We start from the raw sequence: 19,992 nt of genomic DNA on the forward strand, positions 1-19,992 counted from the left end.
TACTTCTAACATCCAAATACCAAGGTGTTTTTCAGAGACACCTGTCGGTTCATTAAGGGGAAAGGATAGAACTACTATTAAAGGCACCAAAGATTAAGAGGCAACTCATACTTCCTGGAGCCATAGACTGTAAATATTGCAAATTCTTTTCTGACATGCAGCAAGGAGAAGAATAAAGTTTATTGTTTAGATGTTACTGGACTGTCTGCTGATGTTATTCGTGCAGGGGAGGAAAATGGAGAGTCACTAACAGAAAGGTATGAACTAACAGCAGCTCCCAAGGGAGTAGTGCGCTACAGAAGAAACACAAAATAGCGGTCAGTCTCCCTCGGTCTAGAGCTCCATGCAAGATCTCACCTCGTGGAGTTTCAATGATCATGAGAATGGAGAGGAATCAGCCGGGAACTACACAGGAGAACCTTGTCAATGATCTCACGGCAGCTGGTACCATAGTCACCAAGAAAACAATTGGTAACGCGCTACGCCGTAAAGGCCTAAAATCCTGCAGCGCAAGCAAGGTCCGTCTGCTCCAGAAAGCACATGTACAGGCCCGTCTGAAGTTTGCTGATTAACATCTGAATGATTCAGAGGAGAACTGGGTGAAAGTATTGTGGTCAGCTGAGACCAAAATCGAGCTCTTTGGCATCAACTTAACTTGCCGTGTTTGGAGGAGGAGGAATGCTGCCTATGACCCCAAGAACATCATCCCAACTGTCCAACATGAAGGTGGAAACATTATGCTTTGGGGGTGTTTTTCTTCTAAGGGGACAGGACAACTTCACTGCATCAAAGGGACGATAGACGGGGCCATGTACCGTCAAATCTTGAGTGAGAACCTCCTTCCCTCAGCCAGGGCATTGAAAATGGGTCGTAGATGGGTATTCCAGCATGACAAGGACCCAAAACACATGACATTAGGGTCCTTGAGTGGCCTAGCCAGTCTCCAGACCTTAATCCCACAGAAAATATGTGGAGGGAGCTGAAGGTTCGAGTTACAAAATGGCTAATGACTTGGAGAGGATCTGCAAAGAGGAGTGGGACAAAATCCTTCCTGAGATGTGTGCAAACCTGGTGGCCAACTACAGTAAATGTCTGACCTCTGTGATTGCCAACAAGGGTTTTGCCACCAAGTACTAAGTCATGTTTTGCGAAGGGGTCAAATACTTATTTCACTCATTAAAATGCAAATCAATTGATAACTTTTTTGAAATGCATTTTTCTGGATTTTTTGTTGTTCTGTCTCTCGCTGTTAAAATAAACCTACTATTAAAATTAGACTGATCATTTCTTTGTCAGTGGGCAAACGTACAAAATCAGTTGTACCTATAATAAGGCTTACCTGTAGGTACTGTAAATACTGTATCTCCTAAACTTGTACAGTTTAGGAGATATTTATTATATACGCCGCCGATTATGTCATAGGCGCATGCGCTCTGAAGGAACGACCACCCGTGCCGTTTCTTTAGGGTCCTGTGCCAAGACTGGTGGCTCTCCCACGCATACCTGAAAGAAACACTGGGAAGATGTCAGCCATCTCAGTGGTGTGCGGGCGCCGCTGCAGGGCTTCGTTCTAAGGCAAGTATTTCATAATGAGCTAGTATTCAATGCATACTAGCTCATTATGCCTTTGTGTTACAGGTATGTTTTTTTTTTTTTTTTTTTTTGTTTGTTTTTTTTCTCAAGTTTACAACCTCACACCCGAGTCCCTCTGCTGCGTATATTGACACAGACAGAGGGACTTGGCCTGCCCCCCGCTCCATCGTCACTGGCTTTGATTGACAGCACTGGGAGCTAATGACCCCCAGTACCCCAGCAAAGCCAGCGAGACCCGGAAGTGAGGGGAGAAACCATCTGTGAACGTGGATCGAAAAGGGTCACAGGTAAGTAAAGGGGGGCTGAGGGGGCGATGCTGACACCTAAACATTTTTTACCTTAATGCAAGGAATGCATTAAGGTAAAAAAGATTTCGATTTTACAACCCCTTTTAAAGCGTTCTACCCATTTAAAAGTCAGCAGCTACAAAAAGTGTGACACGGCGCCAGGGGAGGAAGTGGGAGCTGGGTGCCTGTCAAAACTGGGTACCCACTCCCCCCCCCCACAAAACAATGCCATGCCAAATGTGGCATGTCAGGGGGTCACCAGTACTTAAAGCAGAAGTTCCATTTTTGGGTGGAACTCCGCTTTAAGTGCACTTTTTTGTGTTCTCTTGCACATTTTTTTTCTACTTTTTGCGCACACTGCTGCGGATTAAAAAAAAAAAAAAATGTCAGTGCAGCAATTCCCACAGCCTGCTCAGCGCTCACAAAAGGGTTCACTGGTGACATCAGAGAACATGAGGAGGAACATTTTTCATGGTTGCAACATTTTCGATGTATTTCACTCCATGTGTCTCTATAGCCAACTGTGTGTCCAGAGTTGGTTTTTGCCACAAACACTCCCTTTTGGGAGTGCACATCCAACTGGTTTCACTTACTAGCAACAGGGTAAGATGTGGGGGATTGACAATTTGGAGTTTTTTTAACCAAGCTTCCAGAGGGACCCAAATGGCCTATCGGTATGACGACAAAATGTATAAACATTTCATAAATCTGTGTAGATTTTTTAAATATCTACTGGGGCCCCTTGACTGCATACGCTATTTTCTAGAAAATGTGACCTTGGCCTTTAAACCAGTTAGGATCTACTGAATTCCACAGTATTGGCAGCCCAATAATGGGAGCTTGCTAACAAAAGAAAACACAGGTTTGACCTCATGAAGGTGGTACTGCTTCTTTATTGCCACACAGCTTTCTGTGTAGTTGGTTACCCTGTATTGCTTACCAAGGCAGCCAGGTAACTAGCAGTTCTAGGAAATGAGGTTGGCAATGCCAGCCCCTGTTTCTCTCTTGGCAGGTTTCATTAAAGTGTTAGTTCACCTTTACAGAAATCACCTGTAGCCCCCTGTTCCTAAAATTGGGGCTATAGTGTAAATTTAGTTTTTTGGCTGAGCTGTAAACAGCTCAGATTGATTCGTATAGTTTATTAGGTTCTGCCCTAAACTTAAAGCGGGAGTCCGGCGAAAATTTTTTTTTTTTTTTTTTAGATGTCGGCAGCTGCAAATACTGCAGCTGCTGACTTTTAAAATAAGGTCACTCACCTGTCCCGGGTCCAGCAATGTCGGCACCCAAGACCGAACAGTCCCACGGTCCTCGGGTGCTGCCGCCGCCATTCTCAGTGAGGGAATCAGGAAGTGAAGCGTTACGGCTTCACTGCCCGGTTCCCTACTGCGCATGCGTGAGTCGCGCTGCACGTTCTCAATGGTCCCCGCTATCTCCTGGGACCTGTGCCTTTCCTAGGAGACAGCGGGGGAGTGCGGGAGGGGGCGTGACTCCCGCGGGAGTCTATTCCCGGAAGTGGGTGCAGATACCTGTATTATACAGGTATCTGCACCCCCTCCCCCCTGAAAGGTGCCAATTGTGACACCGGAGGGGGGGGGATCCGATGAATGGAAGTTCCACTTTTGGGTGGAACTCCGTTTTAATTGAGTTGTGCATTTCTCATTGTTGCCAGTAGGTGACACTGGTACCACAGGCCAGTATGAGAATTACAACTAGGTTGAGTATGTAATGATTATTCTTTTTCCAGAACAGCCCAGTAGGAGGTTCCTGGCCACTATGCATTCTGGGAAGATGGTATTTATTGGGCAGAGTCATGTGCTCTAGTCAGTCTGTTACTTCGGGGCTCTCCTGGCCCGAGAATGTGGTGCTGCAAGTTCTGCAAGTAGGCCCAGAAGCCTGTTTGGGGCCTACTAATCCTGCGGTGGTCCTTAGGCTGTCTTGCCTGTGTGGAAGAAGCCGAGCCAAGCTGAGGGGATCCAAGGGAGGACCGTTTCTGGAGAGAGCCAGGATGAAGGCTAGTCTCTCAGGAGGGCCTGGTGACTCGTTTGGAGGATGCACCCATACCTTAAACTACCCTTACAGTATTGCCGGGTGGCTTAAAGGTATTTGACACTGTGAAACTGAATCCTATTCTACAATCTAAACGTGGTAACTAGCTCCTGGCTGCTAAGTCTGTGAGAGGTTGGTCCAGAAATCCTACCGGCTTCTAGGTCTGTGTGAGAGGCCTATCCAGGTATTCAAGATCTGCTAAAAGAAAGAGCTGTTTTACCTTTGGATTCAAGGAGTCTGTAAGTGATCTGCAAATCTGAAACCTCCCCTAACCCTCTCTGCTACTTCTACTTCCACGCTCCTTATTAAAGCATTACAAATATATAAAGTGATTGGTGCCCAAATTCTGTTTTAACTTCCCATTATAGCCATGGACTCAGCCCTGGGGTAAGGGTAAGCTTGCCCCCTGCCTCTGGAGGTATCTTGCTCCCAGTAGACCTAGGGGGACGCTACACACCTTTTAACAAACCACTGACCCAAAACAAACCAAGGTCCATAAAGACATGGATGAGTGAGTTTGGGGTGGAGGAACTTGACTGGCCTGCACACAACCCGATAGAACACCTTTGGGATGAACTAGAGCGGAGACTGCGAGCCAGGCCTTCTTGTCCACATCAGTGCCTGACCTCACAAATGCGCTTCTGGAAGAATGGTCAAACATTCCCATAGACACACTAATAAACCTTGTGGACAGACCTTGTGGCCTTCCCAGAAGAGTTGAAACTGTTATAGCTGCAAAGGTTGGACCAACTCAATACTGAACCCTATAGACTTAGACTGGGATGCCATTAAAGTTCATGTGCGTGTAAAGGCAGGCATCTCAATACTTTTGACACTACAGTGTGTGTGTGTTGTGTATCTTCTACTATATTCACCATTGAAGTTTAGTTTAAAGGTTAGATCAAATGCTCTGGATAGGATGAGGTGTTTGGTAGGGGTAGTTTAGTAGTCGTGAACATTTTTCACTTATCACTTATCAATGTTGCACTTAGAGCTGACATACCACTCCTTCCTGATTTGCACAAACACCACAGCTGACCATGATTGGGTTGCGCATCTGTCATCAAACCTCCTTCGGTTACAGTACAGAGGCTTTCTTTACATCAGTACAGTGCAGTCAAGGAAGTAATCCTGATTTACGGATTTGTGTGATTTATCTGATTATAACTCGCAGCAGAACTTGCTGTGTATGGTCAATACCAAGCAACCTAGCTAGCATATGCAGGGGTATTTTACCCATCTAAGAACTAAATATAATGAAGCAGATGGGCATAGATGGTATACTGGCAACAGAATGGCACAGTAAAGATGTAGAAGGAGGGGCTCTAGCTCTGGTCCTGAACATAGCTTTTTGAGAGCTACCAGGAATTTGTCTTTGCTGTGAACAGTTGATGCTATTTTGTTTCATGCTTAATTGTCTATTTATTAAAGGTTCACTGTGCAATTGACTAATAAACTGTTGCAAATAATCCCTGTAATGCATCTAATGTGTATTTCCTATGATTTTCAGCTCCATCTAGCAGTCATGATGCAGTATTTTCCTGATTGTGGTATTTTAGAAAAATACTGCATTATGGCAGCTATGTGGAGCTGGCGATCATAGGAAATACACATATTAGACACATTGCAGTGATTATTTGCAACAGCTTTGTGAATGCTAGGGTATTTGCACAACAATTTTTTTTATAAATGGAACTGTAAAGATGAACCAGTGAATTAGGTTAATTTTAATGCTGTTTTGCTGCTCTGTTTAGTCACTTGCAACAAGGATGGGGAAGGCCCTGGGTAAGCTAAAAGTATTGGATTGGAGTTACACAGGGCTAAGGACACTCTTCACAACATTGGACATCTCTGGGTGCGGGAGTGGCCAGTCACCATGTGCTGTTATCCACAGCTATTCGCACACACCTGTCATTCCAGATGCAGGAATTTGGAGATTTCTGCTACTGGAAATTGTAGGATGTGCTAATTGTCCACCTAAATGCAGCTTTAAAAAGGAACTTTGGCCTCACTTGCATTTTTTCCTCTGATACCTGTAATGCAGTGCTGTCCTCAAACCTGGTACCCACCTGACCAGCAAATCCAGTGTTTTCCTGCTGTGGCTCGCTATGCCGCTGTCGCAGCCTGTGTCCTGTGCCACCGCTCCTAATGTCATCAGGTGCTGGGTGCCTCTGCCTGGTTTTGGCAGCCCGATGCCAACCAGACACGCCTATCTCTGACCTCTGTGAATGACAGTGAAGCATCATGGGATAATTGACATGCATGCCCAAGAAGGCATCATAGCATATTTTCTTTCCTGGGCAAGAATGGAGGCCGGGGCAGGCAAAAAAAAGTTAACAAACAACAAAAAACATTTTTTTATGGGCGGAGGGGCACACGTATGTTCAATGCATCCAGGAAGTGAAGTTCCAGTATTAATTAGCATGACACCCAGATAATTAGTCTTAGATTAGCAACAATAGCGTCCATATTTATCTGTATTCTTAAAGACTGAACAGCCGATGAGGCAAAAGCCAGATTGCCAAGTTGCCATGTCGAGACGGCTGCACTCCAACAGTTCCACTTTAATGATATAATAAAATTCCAATAGGCAGAATTGCATGTAGTGAGGAAAAAAGAGCAAGATTGACATGTTTTACGCATTAGCGCTTATTTATAATGCACAAAACATATCAACCATGCATTTGTTCCCACACCACATGTGATTCCGCTTGTTGGAATTTTTTTCATATCAATAAAGCGGGTCTGTTGGAATGCGGCCATCTGGAATCTCTACTGTGAAATTTGCAAGCTGTATTGATTGACAGAAAATGGACGTTAGTGGCACCACAAAACTCAAAACTATTATAATTTAAACATGTTATTATCCATACAAAGAATGGTTAAAAATTTGTATCCCGTTAACATCACATACAAAAAAATAAAAGCTGGTACAGCCAACAGCCCTGGTAAAGGTAGGTCACCCCCAATCTAGGTATATGAGTCTATGAGGGAATAATACTCTAACCAACTAATACATGAGGGTAACCACTTTCAGGGATGAGGAGATCCAGCTCTTAAGGTGCTGCTCGACATGTTTCGTGACTAATGTGCTTCTTCAGGAACTTTAGAGTTAAAAAGGTTTTTCTCTGAACAAAATGAAAACACAATCAACATCATATACAGAAAGTTGGATCACAATACAGTATATAAGTAATTTGTAGTGCCAAAGTGGCAATACTTACAATATAGTATATAACAGTAAAAAGGCCGGTAGAGAGAGGCAACCCGGGGTCCCAAGAGAGTGGATCCTGCTTTAAAGATGGTGGTGACTGAGAGTAACCATGCTTTACCCCTATGGAAATCTCTGAATAAGTGCATACTCCGTTGACTGGTCTGATACCTTGGTTATAAGTACTAAGATAAGAACTGTTCTCTGCCTATTCTCTGTTCTATTATGCTGAGACCATTTGATCAGTTGTTGAGTGATTTATATGGCTTGCTGGCATGGTGACACAGTAATAGAAATTACTTCTTACTACTTTTAGGACGCTTTCCATTATTAGAGTGATCATGCTACACATCTCTCCAGTTTTGAGTCACTATTAGAACTTCATGTAAAAAGTAGTTAATATCATGGGAATTTCCTAATACGAGAACGCATAAGGTGTTTTTGTTGTACCAATCCCTGCTATTGCCCCCAGATGTGCCCCATATCAACTCTCTTGAGACCCAGGGTGATTTCCCACCTGTCCGACTCTCTATACCTGACTTTTTATAGTTCTACATTATGTTGTAAGTATTGCCACTTCGGCACTGGGAATTACTTGTGATCTCACTATCTGTGTATGATGTTGATTGTGTTGTTTTCATTTTGTTTAGAAAAAACCTTTTTAACTCTAAAGCTCCTGGAGAAGCGTGCTTGTCACAAAATAGGTCAAGCAGGACCTCAAACTGCATCTCATCATCCCTGAAAGTGGTTACCCCCGTGTATTAGTTACAGTATTATTCCCATCATAGACCCATATAACCAGATTGGGGGAACCTATCCTTTACTAGGGCTGATGGCTGTACCAATGATTATTTTTTGTATGTGACATAAACTGGATACAAATGTTTAAACATTCTTTGTATGGATAATAAAATGTTAAAATTTTAACAGTTTTTTTAGTTTTGTGGTGCCACTAAAGTTCATTTTCTCTTTGTCAATAAATACCACTTAATATAGTAGTGGCACGGTTTACTAGGTTATGTCCACAGTACCACCCTGTGTTGACATGTAACATTGATTAAATTTGCTGGGTGAGCAGCCTCTCGGCAGGTGTGTGGGTTGTGGACAGCATGGTTCATCAGTGTTCTTGAACACTTGTACTTTGGTGTCTGTGCTCAGTTTCTGAATTTGGCCAGTGCACCTCACTGGGTTAATTGTTCCAACAGAGTAGTTGGTGCTTAAGCATATAACAGACAACAATTTACCTTGTCCTTTGGACTTTGTAGAAAAACTCCCTGCATATGTGCTCCCAATGATCACTACACTTTCTCTACAAGACAAGGCCATCATTTCATTTATAATCTGTACTATAAAAATGTATGTGATTATTTTACGGTTAGCCATTACGTACATGGATACAAAAAATGACCTTAATTTAAATTGGTATTGCTGGTTATGCAAACGTTATCATATCCTTGAAGTGCTGTCATGAGAAGAATTATTACTTCATGGCTCTCAGCCTGAATTGTACAGAATGGATAGTGTCTACACTCACAGAAACTTCACAGAGGCTAATGAGAAATTAATATTCTCCTCACAAATGGGTACTGTAACAATGTAATGGAGTCATTTAGATCCAAATGGGAGTTTCTACTAGCTGAATGCCAGAAGAGAACATTCCGTGATTGATAGAGGCAGCATTCTACTTTTGTTTCTGCTACTCTGTATATTAAATTTATGTTCTCCCATCTTAGGTCACAAGGGAAATTTATATCCTGCATACTATTCTATTTTTTTTAGTTCAAGTCTTATGTTTCTCCTGAATTGTCCTTTTATTATTTGATAAGTGAGATGATGGACGGGAGAGGCACATTCCTTGGACAGCTATTAAATTATTGTCTAGAACTCATAATTCTGATTTTCACAGTCACTGGCAGTCATGGATCCTTTAAATGTTATGCAGAAATAAGAACTTTTTCAACTTCTAAACCACTTGCACTGAATTGCTACTAGGTAAAGACAAACCGACTGTGCTACTGCCAAAGTGCCTCATCAGGGCCATTGCTGTGTTTGGCATTTTAAAGCTGAACTCTGAGATCCACCTTGCAATGATGCTGATCCTTCCTCACCCCGAGCTCAGTATTGATGGGCTTCAGTGTGCAAATGCAGTTTTCTTCTGAGATTGTTCATTGCAGGTGCAATTGATCTACTCCAGACAGTTTTTCCCACGTCCTCACTCTTTGCAGACAGTCACACCTCTACGTCTATGGAAACTATAGCGACTGGATAGGTTTGTGCAGCTTCTGATTTATCCATGTTACAGTAAATGTAGCTATGGGTAATTACATTACACTAGAATTGATTTGTAACATTGAATAAGACGAATTCTCACTAGGTAACAATTGGGTAAGGTTTTCCTATCTGTCCAATATCTTTCTTCCCCAAGAACAGACATTAGATTGGTACACAATAGCCAGACTAAGAATAACTGTGGTACCTTTACTTGGCCAATAATCAGCCCCTAATCAGTCAAAAAACGGTGCTGCGCTACCGGTAGATACCTAAATCTTCATAGTAATAGAACAATAATATTCACAAACATGCAAAAAACACACAGAAAAAAAAAACATATTTCTAAATGAATAATCTTGTGATAAAGTGATCAAAAAAATAGTCCATGTATAAAAAAAATCTAAAAAATCTAGACATCCAAACGTGTTGCTCCACCAAGATGTACCAAAAGGTCAATTGAATGTTCAAGTGCTCGCCACCACCAGTGTGCTCTGGATGCTCACCTTGTATTTTGACCCCTGTTTCACCAGCCGGTCAAAATTGGCAGGTCCCCACTGGGGATAATCAAGGGATCTATCTGGTGTGCTGCTGGCATGCTGCTCCTCCTATGTCTCCCACTCCTCCCTGTCAGCTCACAGAGCCTCGGATCGCACTTGGAGGTATTGGGTATAGAGAGGAACAAAAAATACAAAATCTCTAGTGCTCTGTTTAAAATTTTAATGAGCCGATAAAACAAAGGCAAGGTACTCACAAACGTAGCACTTAAGCAGTGCGTGCTATGCAGGCGTTGAGCAATCCCTGTGAAAGCAAGATGGCCGCGGGATGACGTTGACAGAGCTCCCCCCCTATAAGCATTGCATCAATAAGCGCAACTTCTTCAGTAGACCGATACCCCTGAGTGAGATCCGAGGCTCTGGAAACTGACAGGGAGGAGTGGGAGACACACAGATGAGCAGCACGCCAGCAGCACACTGGATGGATCCCTTGATTATCCCCAGTGGGAACCTACTGAATTTAACCCGCTGGTGAAATGGGTCAAAATACGAGGCGAGCAGCCAGAGCACACTGGTGGTGGTGAGCATTTGCACATTCAATTGACCCTTTGGCACATCTTGGTGGAGCAACCCGTTTTGGATGCCTAGATTTTTTTTGATGCTTAGGACATTTTTTTTTATATATTGACTATTTTTTTGATCACTTTTATCACGAGATTATTCATTTAGAAATACGTTTTTTATTCTGTTTGTTTTTTACATGTTTGTGAATATTATTGTTATATCACTATGATGATTTAGGTATTGGTAGCGTAGCACAGTTTTTTTGATTTATTATTTAAGAAATGGAGTGAAAATGCTTGTCTAGTGATGGCAGCAACCAGGTGATTTATATTTAATTTTGCACTTATTATTATTATTATTTGGATTGTGCTGATTGAAGATTGATTTATAGGAATAATCAGGCAATACTTTTTTAATTTTATTATATTCACACATAAAGTTTGTTTTTAATAATTGCTCTTGTCTACTTAAACTTTTATTTTTGTCTTTTGCTTTTCCCAATAGTCTCAATTGATTCCATTCAGGAGGTGTGTGAAGGGAAACAGTCTGAGATTTTCCAGAGATATTCTGATGGAAGTTTTGACCCAAATTGCTGCTTCAGTATCTACTATGGGGATCGCATGGAGTCTTTGGATCTGGTGTCCTCGAGTGGCGAAGAAGCGCGGACGTGGATAACGGGTCTCAAGTACTTAATGGCAGGGATTAGTGATGAAGACAGTCTTTCTAAACGTCAAAGGACTCGAGACCAATATCCTTTTCTGCATAAAAATCTTCGGGGTTATGCTGGTTGGGTATGAAATGTGATCTGGATAGGTTTTCAAAGTTGGTTGAACATACATATATCAACTATAATGCCACGTACACATGATCGGACATTCTGACCATGAAATCCTGGGATTTTTTTCTGACAGATGTTGGCGCAAGCTTGTCTTGCATACACACGGTCGCACAAATGTTGTCGGAAATTCTGAACGTCAAGAACACGGTGACGTACAACACATACGACGAGCTGAGAAAAATTAAGTTCAATAGCCAGTGCGGCTCTTCTGCTTGATTCCGAGCATGCGTGGAATTTTGTGCATCTGAATTGTGTACACACGATCGGAATTTCTGACAACGGATTTTGTTGTCGGAAAATTTGAGATCCAGCACGCAAATTTTTGTTGTCGGAAAATCCGGTCGTATGTACGCGGCATAAGTCTTTTACACACTTCTCAAATGTTTAAACCATCTAGTAGCTTACCATTGATTTGCTGTTTATAAATGCTAATTGGCTGCAGGGAAGTTGAAATTACCATTTTTATATTGGTTACCCTGGCTAACTCAAACCCTAGCATGGAGAGGGATTAGAACACCTATTTGGTTTTTCTAGCATTCTGTGCCCCCCCGATGGAGGGATTCACTTTTTATTTGTTCAGTTTACCATTATCATTGAAAGTGAAGAAAATCCCAAAGATTGGGAAAAGTAAGAAAAGTAATAGAGGGTAAATCTTCCAATGGTGGCACTAGTTCTGGTGACTTGGGGGCCTCAAGGGATTCCCTTAATTTGCAGGAATTTACTTTCACTTCCTGTTTTGGCTATGGGACAGGTAGTGAAGGGAAAGCTCCCCAATTGGACACAGATGGCAAAAAAAACACCACTGACGGGGTTATAACCCACCCTCCCCTACTCTATCCAAAATGAAAAACAAATTGCCTAGAGTTCTACTTTAAAAGCCAAATGGATTTTGAATAACATTTTTCCAGTAAATACCTACATATACCTTTTATGTCCTAGTAGAAATTAACTTTTTGCCCTACCAAACCAGTGGCCAATTCTGGCATAATTGAGTTATGACCACAAAACTCATCGCAATGTCCCCATAGAGACTTGTTGTGGAAGAGAAGGGGGCCCATGTTTGACCAGGTCTGTCCGCTTGGTGAACTGGGAAGTGTGGTCATGTTGCTAAATGCCTCATTATAGTATACATTTAGGGTAAGGGTTAAAGGTAATGTATAGCCTTTTTGATAGAAATTAAAAAAAAGATTAATATGCACTAATCTCTGCATATTTTATGGTTGTGGTTGTGCTTTCCAAAAAAAAAAAGCCTTATAAATTGTTAAAAACCATGTAAAAATATATTAGGCCTATTTTACACTAACATTGCTCTCTGAAGAGTTTTCTGGATTCACAGCCTGTTTTAACCCCTTAAGCCCCACTTTAGCATGCCACAACCGTAGGCATTGCATGTGACTCCAGGGCATTTGCTGGATGGCCCCTTTCAGTTGATTGGGTTGTGTTCAGCTTGTGGTACTTCCCTCAGAACATGAGAGCGGGGAACATTTTTGCCTTGTCACAATGCAAAGCATCATGGCTGTGGCATATGTACTTCCCCTCCACTACCTTTGAAGCATAAAGGGGAGCAATTAGGGGACTGTGTAAGAGACTCGGCCGTGCGTTTTAACCACTCTCCAAGCACCATTGTAAACAAAGCCTTAAGTCGGCAAACTAGTGGTAGATTTATTGTCCAATAAAAGACACATAATGATACTGCTAAATTTGGTCTAATCGTCAATGATGTGTTCATGAAGGTGTAGGCTAAACACTGGAATATTAACATGTGCTTACTGAAAATGCACTATGCTTTCCCTTTAAGCGAGTCATCAAAGATTTCCAAAAATGTATTACCTGTAATGGCTAAATGTGATGACCAATTTAAATCTCATACCAGTGAGCAATTTAACCACTTGTGATAATCATGTCACTTACAGCATGTTGCTTTCAATGAGTTGCAAATTAAGTTATTGCCAGTAAGTGGTAAGATGACTCTGTAAGATTACATTAAAATTGCCTGTGTAGTTTAACTATCAGTCTAATTCGAAATTTTAGGCACTGCAAAGTAGAGCTTAATTAGAGAAAACCTTTTCCAAAGGAAGCATGGAGGCTTTTGCTAACTTGACATTTTCCCTATGGTAGTTGCCTGGCTGTCATGCTGCTACTCTACTTATGCAGATCGGGACCTCTGACGTTGCTAATCTGCATATCAGAAAAGTCAACCTATATGTCAGCAAAGGCAAATTTTATATTTTTTTCAGAAAAGGGTAAGGCTTAAGGCTACTTTGTTTTTGTATTCACATTTTCTTGAAATCTTCAGGCCGGTCACACAGTTTTACGGGTACCTCTTCCTCTTAGCCTTTTTGTTTTGGGCTGGCAGTCCTCAATGATACAGACAGCAGTACTGATACTAGTGACACTTTCTGTATTGTTATACAATAAGTGCAGGGTGCCATTGTAGTAACAAATGACTGGTACTATTCCAGTGCCGCAAAAATGTTTTTGCCGCACTGGAGTAACATCCGTCATTCACTACCACCAAAAAACTCAGGTATGGTCTCCCAAGTAGTTCAAGAACATACACCTTAACTATGACCACTGGACCTTAAGATGTGGAAGCCTAAATCTTCTGATATGCGTTTGCCGTACTCGTATAATACAACACCAATGATTTCTGGAATGAAATCTTCTTTTTATATGACTGTTCACTTGAGGAGCACCTAATTGCACACACATAGATTTTGGTCCAGTACAACAAGGAGTTGCACAGCCTAAGGACTCTCCTAAGTTGCCATCTGCTGCTCATCAGTAAGCCCTAGTAATGGAACTCTGTGCTTTCTTCAATACGAATCCTGTTCAACACTAGTCACAAGCAAGTATACTACATCAAGTTGTCATCTACCATCTGTAGATAACTTTTTTATAGTTTCTCAATGCTTCTCTCAAATCATATGGAGAATATTACTTTTTTTTTTCCTGTGTGTGTGGTCACATGTGTGCATATCCACATTTCAAGAGTGTGGTTGTTGGGCTGCAAAGATTGAAGCAAAAAAGCCTGTGGGGGTGGGGAAGTTAGTATACATACCTTACCCCAAGTTAATCCTGTGGTGTCTAGACAAGGAGGACATCACCATCTTTCCTAGAGAGATCCTGGGCATTGCTGAGTACCCCAACATTTTATGAGAAGGCATTTTTGCACTGTGCTGGATCATCATCCTGCAAGCTTTCAGGTAGTCGACCAAGGCCAAGGATCCCACCAGAAGGGTGGGTGACATCACATCTTGCAGTATGGAAACTTGGGGAAAGTGAAATATAATTACTAACTTTTTTTCCCAACAGGCTTGAAATCTTTCCACAGTGTATTATCTAGGGTGGTGGCCATAAGAGTAGTAGACTTGGCTTGGTAGTGCAGGGTCTGCTTTAATTAGACTGCTGTTAAAGGAAATTGATCATAGACAAAATATATTAGATGAAAGCGCTAATCTCTGCTTTTGAAAATGCTCGTTGTCGGACTGCCATGCTAATAATATTAATATACTTTGGTTTGAATGCTCCTATCCAGTCACTGACCTGGAAAAAGTATAAATATAAGAAAACATGGCACCTCTCTGACTTCTATTTGCTGTATGCATATTTCAGGATCAGTAACTCAGAAATTTTTAATCCAGACACTCCCAGGCAGCTAGCATTTTTCAAAAGTCAGCAGTGGCAACACTCATGTTATCCTAAATGTATTATCCTACTTATCCCAGGTGTACTTTAAAGGGTCAGTGAACCCTGGTGGGCTGAGTCAGACCCTGGCTTCTTATTTGCAAACTCCCAACAGTAAAATCTCTTTGCATAATTTCATATTGTAGCCTGTCTGTCAGTTTTGTGTGTTCCCACCCATCTTTGTGTCCCCGCTCCTCCTATTTTTTTTCTCCATGATAAAAAATAAATTAAAAATATAACAGACAGAATGGGTCCTGCTCATAATAGTCACAACAGGAGCACAGAACCAGGAGATCAAGTGCAGAGATCTCACCAAGAGTGTTTGAGACAGTAAGGTGGTTTAACCCTCCAGCAAATATCTAAAACTGAAATAATCCAATTTGTGATGCTTCCTAAAAATTTGGGTTTGTATTTAGTGATAATTGAATTAATTGTGAGCAGTCAAAAGGTCTCTTGCTTTAATATGAATTCATCTTTTCTATTACTGATCAAGATGCCCTGGCAGGTGATCGCTGTACAAAGTGATAAGAATGCTTTGTTATAAAGCACAACCTGTCTTCGTCTGCCCTTTGCCGTCTAGCAGACAAAGATAGGCTGATACGTTGTACATGAACTCTTTGCACTGAAAAAATAATGATGAATTCTCCATGGAATTAATTGGGTCACGAGGGCATAAAACTGCAAGCCATGAAAAGTTTAACATTTCCAGGTGTTACCTCGGCTGTTCGTACCACTTAATTATAAAGATGAAAACTTCTACAGTTTGTATTTTTAAAAGGCTACAAGCTTGACATTTTTAGAAATGGTACATAATGTATGAAGCATTCATCTGAATAAATGAAGAGTCTTGTGTAATAAAATCCCTACTTCATAAATTATTACATTAAAGCGTGATTTCCTTTTTTTTTCTGTATTTTCCATGGTCTATTGTTGCTTGTGCAAAACATATTGATGAACCACAGTACCTTAACAACCTGGCTGCTGCCAGAAAATTTCTAGAGTAAAATATTTGATATCCTCTTAAAGCTTTGCCTGGGAGTGTTTTTGCTGCAATATAATATTTTCTTCCAAAATAATTTGTGCCATCAATTTAGGGTTTAATTCCAAGCCTGAAGAAAATAAAGGAAAAATAGCAGGAAAATTGTGTACTTGTACTAAGCAATACAAATACACATACTCTAGATTGGAGCCTGCATCTGGTAAATCTACTGAATAAAACTTTTTTTCTCCCTGGGTCATAACAAAAGATCATGGGGCCCCATAGCAAAAATGTGATGCCCCCCCTTCCCCCAGCAACCTCTTTGTGGCACCTTTCAGGATCATTCTTTAGAGTATGGACACTTGCACATGGGCACTCCGAGACCTTGCAACACAAATTCCAGCATATTTCCACCACCACAACCATGTCCAGATGATCCGCACAACTGCTTATAGACATCAATGGCTAGGTTAAGCAAATGGATACTGTACTGCTACTAGGAGTACAAATATAGACACCCTGCACACAACTAAGGTTCAGTATCAAAAGCAAACATCTGACTGGTTAGTGGTAAATGAACATAATTGTCATGGATTGCAGTAAATGCCAGGACGCACATAGGTAAGTAAAGATTAGGTCAATCACAGTTCAATATACACATTTTAAACATGTTTACATGTGTCAACATGTAAACCTAGTATACCACAAAATCAGCAATACATAATGGCATTAGAAAATGGTAACAGCAATGATAATCAATACTGCAATAATGCCTCTGTAAACAGTAGGCTATAGAGTCCGCTCTATATGAATGGCCAAAATTACATTTAAAACTCGGTAAAAAGGTATTTGTCACTATAAACAATAGGCAAAGTTTGTGTGAAGCAAATGAGTGAGCAGTCTTTAGCCATTGTTCTTCAGCCAGTTAGTATTGGGGCCCAGTCTTTACGGTGGGGCATATGCGTACAGTCCCAGTAAAGTCTGCATGCAGTAAATAATGTTACTAGTTAAATGGCTATGTGCTCAGTTTCTGCTAGCAGTAAAAGGTTAATGGCAGCAGCGTCCTCTCACCAGTCCCAGCGATACAGCAATAGGGGTCCCTCTGTTCAGATGTCAGCTCACCTCTGGGTCTGCCTGGAGCAACTCTGGTCCTCAACACACAGCCGCAGGCTTATAGCAGGTTGCTGTTCATACCGGAGCAGCGATGTTCACACCTCGGTCTCCTCTCAGCAAAGAGGACATCCCTCAATATTCAGCCTATGAAAATACATTTCTCTTTCTCTTTATACCTTGGCTCGCATTGGGAATTGTAGTCCAATAGTTCATTAACTTCTATTTTAAAGTTTCTTTCCCGAACTTCATCTCCCATGATTCAATGCTGCCAGCCATCAAGTCTCTTAAGCTCCTTCTGCTTGTCAGCTCCCCCTGGTGGATGGAAGCGAGGTAGTGTTAACTTATTCAGCTGAAGTTCATTGGGAGACACAGAGAGCAATGCAACACAAAAATCACACTCTGCCTCTAGCAAAGCACCCGGTTACATATGTAAACTAAAATGAAAAAGGGAAAAAAATTTCCAAAATTTCTAATTATTAAAAATTTCCATTTAAAAAAAAAAAATGGAAAAACCTTTTGATATATCTGTTCTGTGAATGGTGGCTTTGAACATCACTCCTTATTTGTAGGTAAGACAGAATGTAATTGTTTTTCTTAAATGTTTCACTCTTAACCTGTTCCTGAGAAAGCCTGTCTGATATGGTAGCAAGTACTATACAGCTCAATATTCGTAATGCTTTTACTGAAATGGCAGGCTCACATCCATGTTTTCTTCCTTAACTCCTGCTAAATATGGTTGAAGCAAACCTTTGATGAAGCAGACAAAAATGGAGATGGAAGCCTGAGTATAAACGAGGTCTTACAACTAATGCACAAACTGAATGTGAACCTTCCACGACAGAAAGTGAAGCAAATGTTCAAGGTAAGAGAATGTGGGTTATGGCGTCCTGAACTTCTATTTCTGTATTCTGTGTACAAATATCTTGGCTTAAGAACATAAAAGAATAAATGTAGTCACTGTACACCCAAAATCTCATGTAAGTTTTAATATTATAATTTCATTTTTAAAAGAGAAGTATGGGTTAATGAAAAACAAACACCTTATACTCACCTAGGTGTCCTCTACTGCCTCTGTACTGAGAACTGAGCGATCAAACCTTCTGTTCTGAGCAGAGAGACGTGACTGTCAGTCACCAGCTCTCTGCTGTGCCCCTCCAGCGCTCACTGGAGCGATGGGCTGGGGAGGGGAGGAAGTGGCTGTCTCACTCTCCCAGTGGTGCAGCTGAGAGACCGAGCCATCTGCCGTTCCCGTAATCTGGGTGGATCCTGGCTGTAAAGTGTGGATTTTTCACACACACACACACCAACAAAAATAATAAGGTTCACTGTAAATATCCAATCTTATAAGCCAGCTCCCGTTTAATTAATCTGCAGATATGACCACGGTTATAATGTACTAAGTAAAGGGACTATTCTCTCCTATTTAGCACCCATGCTAAAATACACATTTTGCACATGAAAATGCATTGAAAACCCTGAAACATTATATATTTTCTGAAAGCAGAGACCCTGTAGAATAAAATGATGGTAGTTTTTTTTGTATGCCACATGATATTTGTTCTATTTATCAATATTTTCATTAACAATAAATATATATATATTTCTCACAAACGCAATCTAATCTTTTTGTAAAATTATAAAAGATGAAGTTGTGTTGAGCAAAGAGATACCAAATATGTCAAGCCTTAAAAACCCTGCAAAGCAGTGAAAAGCTGCAGTACCCAAAACTTGTTTCTGGGTGGTGCTTTAAAAGCCATTATAGCTTATTAGTTTAGAGTTAACCACGAACGATGGCCCTAGAATTATTGCTGTCATGTTAACATGTAGTGATATGTACCAGTAATATGTGTGATGTAATTGTGATTTCATGCATGTGCATCCTATACGCGTGAACATGGGTTTTGGGGGCTTTGCAAATGGCTTTTGTGGCGTTCTTTATTTACTTTTTATAACTTTTACTTTGAACCTTTTTTTCTTTTTTTAACCTTGCTATCCCTATGTAATAGCATAGTGCAGGTGACATATTCTTTTTAAAGGATACGTTCACCTTTTCTAACTTGTTAAATGTTACATGATACACCCAGAATACCAGTGTAACATATTACTGATCCCAGTGGGCCTGGGATCTTCACCCTACACCCGCTGTCACAATCGACAAACACACAGATGGGTGGGCGGAGTCATTTATTCACAGAGTTGTGTGAATGAGGGAACTACAACTACCATCAACCACTGCAGCTGATGACTTGTAGTTCTCAATGAACTACCAGAGAGCTAATGGGCACTCTAGATAGTTCATTAATCCTTCTGGTCTTTCAGTAACTGCCTGCTCATATGTGTTACAGTCAGATAGCTACACTGACAGTCTGCTGGAGCATGAGATTGCACCCAATGGGTGCAATGCTTTACAGGCTCCTAATTAAAAAATAAAATTGCACATAATTTTCTTTTACAAAGGTGAACTTGTCCTTCAAAGTAATATCAGGTGTCTGTTTGACCCCTAATGAAACCCCTGCACTCTGTTGAAGCTGATCGGGCATAGATTGGGCTCAATCAGCTTCTTCCTGTTGTTTGAAAGCTCTGAACTCAGAAGTGCTCAGAGCGGTCTCAGGCACCCAGGAGGGAGGAGGGGGCAGAACATTTATGAGGATGTATAAGTCATGGTAGAATCACTTCTACTTAGTAGCTGGGTTAAAACATTTATTGCATCTTCTGGTTGCTGTAGCTACAGCAATAGCAGCAAAAAAGGTTAAACTACATCTAAAGCCAAAGTCTTCCTTTTTGTTTTGGATAGCATGTGGAATGGTTAGGTTTTCACTGCTGTGTCCCTGCTGGGGCAATTTCCCTTGACTTTTCTGTTTGACTTGGTGACCATTGTCATCAGCACTGAAAGTGTGAGAATATCCAGA

The 19,992-nt window shown here is 41.2% G+C and overlaps 1 protein-coding gene across 7 annotated transcripts in view; it reads left to right on the forward strand.

The window, feature by feature from the left end:
* The window catches only part of PLCH2 (phospholipase C eta 2), a 1,074,339-nt gene that overhangs the window by 745,920 nt on the left and 308,427 nt on the right, over positions 1-19,992 (forward strand). For all 7 annotated transcript variants that reach the window (XM_073602999.1, XM_073603003.1, XM_073603004.1 and 4 more), the window contains 2 exons: positions 10,971-11,214; positions 17,816-17,945. In XM_073602999.1, the coding sequence (XP_073459100.1) occupies positions 10,971-11,214; positions 17,816-17,945 (374 nt within the window). The remainder of the gene's footprint in view (positions 1-10,970; positions 11,215-17,815; positions 17,946-19,992) is intronic.

This window comes from Aquarana catesbeiana, linkage group LG10 (assembly GCF_042186555.1).
Source record: "Aquarana catesbeiana isolate 2022-GZ linkage group LG10, ASM4218655v1, whole genome shotgun sequence".
Taxonomy (NCBI): Eukaryota; Metazoa; Chordata; class Amphibia; order Anura; family Ranidae; genus Aquarana; species Aquarana catesbeiana.